This window comes from Chiloscyllium plagiosum, chromosome 34 (genome assembly GCF_004010195.1).
Source record: "Chiloscyllium plagiosum isolate BGI_BamShark_2017 chromosome 34, ASM401019v2, whole genome shotgun sequence".
Lineage (NCBI taxonomy): Eukaryota > Metazoa > Chordata > Chondrichthyes > Orectolobiformes > Hemiscylliidae > Chiloscyllium > Chiloscyllium plagiosum.
In genome coordinates, this window is record NC_057743.1 from 18237884 (window position 1) to 18247550 (window position 9667).

The window sequence follows — 9667 nt, forward strand, 5'->3', positions numbered from 1 at the left end:
TTGGTACAGTGTCTCCCATGATACAGCAAAAAGACGCATACATTACCTTGTAGATTTCTCAGTGTTACCCAATATTTACATGAATTGGCCAAAAGGCTTGTTTCCATTTTGTATTCCTGTAGGACTCTAACTGTTCCTGTGCATCGGCAGATCATTAATCTCCAGAATCTCTGCATATGCAATGCGCACGTAGCCATTAAGTTGTGCTGCTCTTTTTAATGGTATGCAAGAACAATTCCCGGGGAGTGTCGTCATCTTGGTAACTGTTGTTTCATTTTCGTTATTGGGTTGCTGTGGACTTTTGGATCAGATGACGAATCTGTTGACTGTGTGGGCAGTGGCTTCACCTTTCCTGGTCAGCTGCCTGGAGTTGAGTTGACAAGTGTGACGCTGGAAAAGCACAACAGGTCAGGCAGCATCTAAGGAGCAGGAGAGTCAATGTCATCAGGACAAAAGGCTTATGCTTGAAACATTGATTTTCCTGCTGCTCAGGTGCAGCCTGATCTGCTGGGCTTATCCAGCACCACACTTTTTGACTCTGACTCTCCAGCATCTGCAGTCCTCACTTTCTCTCGGTTGAGGCCTGTAGTTGAGGAACAGTTTGTCCAGTTGTGCTTCTGTGCTGGCAGTACATGTCGAAACATGTATGAATGAGATGGTGTCTGTTCCATGCAGGTCCCAAATTGTCACTTGGGCTGTCCTTTGTTGAGAGCGTCGAATGCTTATACCCTGACCAGCTCTCCAATGTTTAACTCTGACAACAATTTAGTGGTCTTGTTAAAATGGTGTTTTGTTTTCTGCTGTTTCATCTTGATGTAGTCACTCACACTTCTTGCTCCTTCTGGCTTCAGTAACTTTCTTTGGAAGAATATTTGGTATGTGATATGACATTCACATTTGTACTGGATGACTCTCCAAGCTTTCAAGAGATGTCTTTTATACAGCTATGCGTGATTTGCTTAATTTCTCATGGTCCCTTTGGCAAGTTTCACCTCGGCCTCAGTCTTTCTGTTTGACTGGTGATCTGCAGAGGTGATGTGCAGTGTTGCATTTCCCAATCCTTTATGCAGAGGCTGAATTCTTCATTCATCACAGTGCTGGGAATGCCAGTAACAGCTGAAGGATCCTTTCAGGCATTTGGCAAAGTCGGCTGGCCCATCTGCCAGTATTCAGAGAAGTGATCAACAGCAACAATTTAACCAATTCCTGTGGAGTGTGAGAAGATCTACTTGCAGTGTTATCCAGGGTCTGTCTGGGATGTCGTACGTCATCAGCTCTGGAACATTCCAACATCATTAGTGCTTTCATTTTTTATAGCTCCTCATCCAGTGCATCCCAGATCCTAACCATTGACTGGTGCTGGCTACTCTTTCTATAAAAGAAAGGTTCGCCTCCTGTCCCCAGTCAGTCTTTTGCCAAATGCCTTAAAAATGTATTCTCTCGCTCTCAACCTTCTGCCCGATGGGAACAGCTTCACCCCAAATATTCTATCCAGCTGCCTCTTGGATTTTCTCTTTGGGGTAGAGAAGGTTAGGAGAGCAACCCCACTTGCTCCAATCCATCCAGGTTCATCAAATTCCTCATGCCTGGAAGCATTCGCATGAGTCATTTCTTCACTCTCTCAAATGCCCTCACGTCCTTCTGAAATTGAGGTATGCTGAATTTTTTTGATTCAATGTAAGTTGGATATTCACATCACAATCACACCAAATCCTGGCATCACCTGACACAAACAGAGGTCCACACACACTCAGACACACGCACAGACACTGGCACACAGACACACAACACTCTCAACCACACTCATATAAACAGACACACCCTCTCAAACACACAGACACTGACATAGATACTGACATGGACACAGTCACAGGCAAACACTGATAAATACACTCACAGACAAGGACGTGTGCACACTGACACAGACAAGCACTCACACTGATGGACACACACATGTAGACACACTTTCAAGCACCAGCACACAAGTGTACATAGTCACACCCTCTCTCTCTCGCACACACACACACACCCCACCCTGCCTTAGCATTGCGTTATATTGAATAGTGAACATGGGTAAGTGTGCTGAACTAATACAGGGTGCTGAGGCCAGTTAGAACATCTGAATTCAGGTGAGCCCAAAGCTTGGGACTTTCAGGGCAGTACAGCTAAGGAGCATAATTAGCCAAAAGACACTTTGGGTGGGGAGGCAGAGCCACTCTTAGATTTGATCAGTGCACAAAGCCCATGTCTTTCTCCATCGTGTACTCCAGCTAGCTGATGGAGAGTGCTGGTCAGCTCTCAGTGAATCTACTTGTCTGGATTTCTTGTTTTCAGGTGATTGAGCAGATGAAGCACATTATCGATGAGCGGGAGGAGTTGAAGGAGAAGCTACAAGGGGAACTGGATTGGAAAGTCTCAAAGGAGGAGAAATGGTTCACCAACATAGAGGGCCTGAGGAGAGCACTCGATGAGATGCAGGTGAGCAGCAATACACAAAGTGACTGCTTGACAAGGATTCGGGTCAGGAGCTCCTCACCTCACCTCACCTGACTGAGCCGTGCCTTCAAACCGTGGTACAGACTCCATGGCCTCCACCATTGGTCCCCTGGAGGACCCCTGCAATGCCTGAAGCTGTTCAGTCCCATGAGGCAATCACCTCATTGGTTCTGAAGCCCCTCTGAGGTCCCACCCCCTTGAGCTTGTTCTTTTGATTGTGAGGCCATTCACCAGCAGAGTTAAAGATCACGGCCTTCACGTCAAAGTCCAATGTTTCTCTGTAGAACAAGGACAGACAAGGTCCTGGAATCTGTTCCACCATTCATGGTGGGTCTATATGTCAAATCCATCTGCCCACTGGGGTTCCATATCCCTTTATTATTGCCCTTACCTAACATAAGTTTTCCAGGTCATCTTCCCAGGCTGCAGGTAGTGGGTGTGGCTGACATTCAAATGTTTCCAAGCTGATCCATACAACCAGCATCAATACAGAAAGATTTGAATTTATATAGTGGAAGACCGCTAGATGTCTCAAGATGCTTTACAATTAATTGAAGTACTTATCTATTTATATAAGCAAATTAATATAAGAACCATGCAACTTGCACAAAGAAAACCCCCATATACACAATTTGAGTAATGATCAGATAAACCTTCATTGTGTGTGTCATTGATAGAGGGAGAAACATTAACCAGGGTACTTGGGATAAACCCCCTACTCCTCTTCGAAATAACATTTAATCCACTCGAACAGTCAGATGGGGTCCTGCTTTACTGTCTCATCAAAAAGACAGCACCTCTGACAGAGCAGCACTCCCTCGGTACAGCACAGCAAGTGTTAGTCTTAATTCTCGTGCTCATGCCCCAGAGTGGGACTTAAACCCACGAATTTGTGATTCCAACTGAGCTGCAGCCATTGCAAATGGATGGTTTACACTTCCTGTGAGCTTCTGTGTGACAGTACAGGCCAAAAAACGTGAATAGCCCAACTGAATATGGAAGGCGGTCACAGATTGTCAAATGAGCAACAACAGAGGGATGTGACAGTCCCATCAACCTGCTGACCTGCTCCAGAAGCTCATTGCCAGCTGGTTCCCTACCTCAGGGCATCTATCCAAAGACAGCTCATCATTCCAGGATCACCTCCAGGAATGTCATTCATTGGAATGGATATTGGATTGATCTGAAAGGGTTGCCCCTTGTTTCCTTGATTTTGATGGAAATTGAGGAACCTCAATTATCTGAAGGGCACGAGCAGGGAGTAATTCATTCGGTTACTCAAATACTGGATAATCAAAGTTCCTATGTATATAAATGATGATGTGCAGTCACATATTGGAAAGCATTGTGCAATGTCAAGACTTAACACTTTCCTAGTTTGTTAGAAGGGACAGCCTTATCTCCTCCATGTGGTTGAACATCATGGTTAGGGTCAGGGATTACGTGAGCAGCAATTGCTGCCATCACAGTTAGTATCTTCTGAGCTGCCTAGTGTTTTAGATGATTGTGTAGACAATGTCACAGCTCTACCTCCCATTGTCAGGCTGTCTCTTGGAGACTTTCCCTTCACGTTTTCACCTCAGCTATTTCCACCTTCCACAGATTCCAGAGTTGTGTTGCTAGGAGTGACTGGGCTTTTCTAACACAGGCTGTAAATTGTATTTATCACCAGGCCCGTCTGCAGACTGACTTTGGGAACCGTGTGAAGGAAGAGCTTGAGAGGATCCAAGAACTCTCCATTGATCAGAACCTTCTTTGGGTACAGAAAGCGGTCGCTGGCATTTTAAGCCTCACGTTGTCGTGGCAACAGCAGTCAGAACAGAGCCTATTGGATGTAGGGATAGATACATCCAGCTATGAAGGAGGTGATGGCATTGTTCATTAACACTGGAGTGGGCTGGTGTCCCAGGGTATCTGCCATTGCTATGTCAACCCTTGGGAGTTTGGTTAAAACCGCATCCCATTCTGGGAGAGAGTGTTGGGTCCTGGACAGGTGAAAAACCTGAAAGAGATCTTTTCTACTCTGCAAATCATAAACTGATTTATTGGACAAAAGTTGTTTAAACATATAAGTAGATGAACTGTAGTAACCCTTAATAGAGCTTATTACTTTGCCCCCATTCCCATTATCACTGCAACATAAACCACTCCTGAAAACCACATTTGGAACAATGGCTTTTTTTAACAATTTGTTCTTGGGTGGTGGTCATTGCTGTCATTTATTAACCATCCCTGATTACCCTTGAACAGATGGTTGAGAAACTCGTTCTTGAACTATTGCAGTCCACATGTTAGGGAGGGAGTTCCAGGATTTTGACCCTCTGACAATAAAGTCAGGATCTATGTGACTTGGAGATGTCCCCTTGCATCTGCTGTCATCATCATGGGTATGGAAGGTGCTGTTAAGTTTTTTAATGAGTTGCTTCAGTGCACCCTGCACATGGTACACCATATTGCTGTTGTGTGTTAGTGGCCAAGGGAGTGAATATTGGAGGTGGTGGAAGAGATGACAACCAACTGGGCTGCTTTGTCCTGAAAGGAGTTGAATTCCTTGAATGTTGATGGGCCTGCACTCATCCAGGCAAGTGGACCATATTCTGTCACACTCCTGACTTATACTGAGTGAATGTTGGAATGGTTTTGGGGAGTCAGGAGGTGAGCTATGTGAAACCACACAATTCCCAGCCATTAACCTGCTCTTGCAGCCACAGCGTTTATATAGCCAATCCCATTTCTGGTCAATAATAACACACAGAATGTTGATGGTGGGAGATTGAGTGATGCTAATGCCATTGAACACCCCAAGGGCCGGGGTTTAGATTCTCTTTTGTTGGAGATTAGATTAGATTACTTACAATGTGGAAACAGGCCCTTTTCGGCCCAACACATCCACACTGACCCACCGAAGCGTAACCCACCCAGACCCATTCCCCTACATTTACCCCTTCACCTAGCAATTTAGCATGGCCAATTCACCTAACCTGCACATTTTGGGATTGTGGGAGGAAACCGGAGCAAACCCACGCAGACACGGGGAGAACATGCAAACACCACACAGAGTGTCACCTGAGGCGGGAATTGAACCCGGGTCTCTGGCGCTGTGAGGCAGCAGTGCTCACCACTGTGCCACCATGGTTGTTGTGAAGTTCCCTTCTCCAAGGCTAGGGCAGGACAGTTTTGAGGGATCTGCCAACTTGCCCTGTGACTAATCTGGGACTTGATAGGGCAGAGGGCTGAAGGTGAAGGATGCACCATTATTTCGAATGGGGGTAATGTCAGCCGGTTCCCTTTTGTTTCTTTGCAGGAATGGTTGGATACTTGCAGCAGCTGCAGGCGAAGCTTTATGGGGCAGAGGAGCAGATAAAGACATTGCAGGTAACATGTGAGGATTCCAGAAGACCGGGAAAGCCCTTTGCCAGCAATCGATAATGCATCCCTCTTCATAAACAGGAACCAATACATGGACTCACACAGCAGCAGGAGCCAATGCATACATAGTATCTGTCCTCACCCAGTCCCCAGACATTTTTCAGCACAGGAGCTGTTTGTGCGTATGTGATTGTTCTGTCTCTCTCAGACCCAGTTAGCGATCTGCCTTGCTGACCCAACAGACAAGCAGCTTCTCCCCACAGACCTTGGACAGATTTTCTGCCTCTGTTCCAGACTGGCAGTGTAGTTACTCACTGAGATATTGAGACTGAGGCTGCAATTATTTTTAAAAACTCATTCATGGGGTGAGGATATAGCTGGCTAGACCAGCACTCATTGTCCATAAGATAGCTAAGAGTCAACCACATTGCTATGTGCTCTGGAGTCACATGTGGGCCAGACCTGGTAAGGCTGGCAGTTTTCTACCCTGAAGGGCATTAGTGAACCGGATGGGTTTTTTCCAAACAATCACTCTTAATGATATTTATTGAATTCAAACTCCACCATCTGTCATGGCAGCATTTGAGCCTGGGGTTCCCCAGAACATTATCTGGGTCTCTGGGTTAAGAGTCCAGTGATAATCCCATGAGGCCATTGCCTTCCCATTAATGTCATATATCGACAGATGATTTCTAAAATCAGTAAGGTGCCTGGGCCAGCAATATTCCAGAATGTTCCCTCAGGATTCGAAGGCAAATTATAAGCCTGACTTGCCAACTCCGCTCTAGGTTTTAATTTCATGGCTTCATGCATCTGACTGCCTCCACCAGTCAAGTAGCCTTTACCCCAGCTCCCAATATTTTTATAATCAACAGTTGAAAATGGTAGAAGAAATAGGCGATTGTTTTTCATACCGGAGGATATTGCTGCCTGTAGTTGTGTCATGGAGATTAATCATTACCTCCAGGGCCTTCCAGTTCACTTCTGGTATACCCTCTCCTCCCTGACCTATCACCTTCATCCCCTCCCCCACTCACCCATTGTACTCTATGCTACTTTCTCCCCACCCCACCCTCCTCTAGCTTATCTCTCCACACTTCAGGCTCACTGCCTTCATTCCTGATGAAGGGCTTTTGGACGAAACGTCGATTCCGCTGCTCCTTGGATGCTGCCTGAACTGCTGTGCTCTTCCAGCACCACTAATCCAGAATCTGGTATATTGCAACCTAGCTTTTAACCCTATGCAACCTAACAGCCTGAATGTGTCACCCCAGGGACAGTCGGATCAGGAGCAGAGATCCTGGGAGAGTGAGAGCAAGGAGCTGCTAAATGAGCTGAAGGCAGAGTGGGAACGACAAATGGCAGAGGAGATAAGGCATTCACAGGCAGAGGTTCAGGAAAGGCATGACCAGGTGAGCAGTCTCTGCTGTGACGCTGGAGTCGGTCTGTGTGTTCCCAAGGTTTCATCCCAGTGCAGCTCATTTTTTCACATCGGTATCAATCCCATGAATGTGTCTCTTCCCCCTGAGTGTCAGGAATCATGTCACTGAGCTGTATCAGGCCACAATGTAACCTGGAATTACCTGTCGGTCATTTGATGACTCTGTTTCTGTGTGGGTGAGATTTGACTTCATCAAGTCTGGGGTGCTGCACCAATCCTATAATGCACCACCTCACTATGTCCTCACTGCCCCGGAGGCAGTGTTTGTTGCTGGGAAGACCTCTGACAATACCTGCATGAGAGTGAAACAGCATTAAGTGTATAAAGTTAGAAATCACACAACAACAGGTTATAGTCCAACAGGTTTATTTGGAAGCACCAATCTTTGCACCGCTGCTCCTTCATCAGGTCATGATTTGGAGATGCCGGTGTTGGACTGGGGTGTACAAAGTTACAAATCACACAACGCCAGGGTATAGTCCAGCAGGTTTAATTGGAAGCACTAGCTTTCAGAGCGCTGCTAATGAAGGAGCAGCACTCCGAAAGCTAGTGCTTCCAATTAAACCTGCTGGACTATACCCTGGTGTTGTGTGATTTGTAACCTTCATCAGGTGATTGTGGAGTATAAGATCATAAGACGCAGAATTTATAGCAAAGGTTTACAGTGTGATGTAACTGAAATTATATATTGAAAAAGACCTGGATTGTTTGTTAAGTCTCTCATCTTTTAGAATGACCATGTTGGTTTCATTTCTTTCACATGTAAATCACAGAACTTCCTTAAAGTTGCATTTTCAAGTGAACTTTAACAATTGGTGTCATGTCGGCCCAGATAATGCATTGAAGGTGTGAGCTACCCTGTGTGAGACTGTCTGTGCCACAATGTTCAGACTGATTCTAATCTAAAATATGGATTTATAGAATCTTATATGGATTTGTGCAGTTTTTGAGCAAAGTAAAATGTAATTCTGCAAGTACAAATTCACCCCACAAACTTATATGTGAATGTGTGCATGGTTGTGTGTGGGGGTGGGGGGTTATGAGTGTCTGTGAGAGAGTGTGTGTGTGTGTGAGTGTGAGTGCAGAGGGGTATACGTCTGTGAGAGGGTGCACGTGTGAGTATGGGAGTGTATGTGTGAACATATGAGAGACAAATACACTCCTACAGTCACACATGCACCCTCTCACAGATTTATACCCCTTTACACTCACACTCACACACATATGCACTCTCTCACAGACACTCATAATCCCCCCCGACACACACACACACACACATACACACACACATACACAATCACACACACACACACATACACACACTTTTGGATCTGGTCTATCCTTTTCCATCACTCTTTTAAATCTAATAGCATTATGGTTGCTGGCCAAAAGTGCTCCTCCACTGACACCTCAGTTACCTGCCCTGCCTTATTTCCCAAAAGTAGGTCAAGTTTTGCACCTTCTCGAGTAGGCACATCCACAAACTGAATCAGAAAATTGTCTTGTACATACTTAACAAATTCCACTCCATCTTAACCCTTAACACTATGTCAGTCCCAGTCTATGTTTGGAAAGTTAAAATCACCTATCATAACCACCCTATTATTCTTCCAGATAACTGAGATCTCCTTACAAATTTGTTTCTCCATTTCCCTCTGACTATTAGGGGGTCTATAATACAATCCCAATAAGGTGATCATCCCTTTCTTATTTCTCAGTTCAACCCAAATAAGATGCATTGGTTTTAATTTTCCAAAATTGTTTTGGAAGAGACACAGTCACATTGGTTTAGAAGATAGAGAAATGTATCTCCTGTATATAGAAAGAGAGGGAGACACGAAGCAGGAAGTAAGAGACCACTCAGCTTATCATCTGCTGTTGGTGAAATGTGAGAAGGTGTCAGAGACGAGAGTGAGCAGAAAAGGTTTAAACAAAGGGATGAAAGAGATCGATCTGAGACTGGTACAGTTGAGAACAGAAGTGAATCAAACAGTCAGGGCAGGCAGGGACAAGGTAGGACTAATAAATTAAACTGGATTTATTTCAATGCAAGGGGCCTAACAGGGAAGGCAGATGAACTCAGGGCATGGTTAGGAACATGGGACTGGGATATCATAGCAATTACAGAAACATGGCTCAGGGATGGGCAGGACTGGCAGCTTAATGTTCCAGGATACAAACACTACAGGAAGGATAGAAAGGGAGGCAAGAGAGAGGAGGGGGAGTGGCATTTTTGATAAGGGACAGCATTACAGCTGTGCTGAGGGAGGATATACCCGGAAATACATCCAGGGAAGTTATTTGGGTGGAACTAAGAAATAAGAAAGGGATGATCACCTTACTGGGATTGTATTATAGACC

General features: G+C 45.2%; 1 protein-coding gene across 1 annotated transcript in view; it reads left to right on the forward strand.

Moving 5' to 3' along the window:
* Positions 1-9667, forward strand: part of LOC122540097 (forkhead-associated domain-containing protein 1-like) — a 140028-nt gene that overhangs the window by 30217 nt on the left and 100144 nt on the right. The window contains exons 10-13 of the mRNA XM_043675407.1: positions 2335-2478; positions 4169-4361; positions 5801-5871; positions 7140-7277. Coding sequence (XP_043531342.1) covers positions 2335-2478; positions 4169-4361; positions 5801-5871; positions 7140-7277 — 546 coding nt within the window. The remainder of the gene's footprint in view (positions 1-2334; positions 2479-4168; positions 4362-5800; positions 5872-7139; positions 7278-9667) is intronic.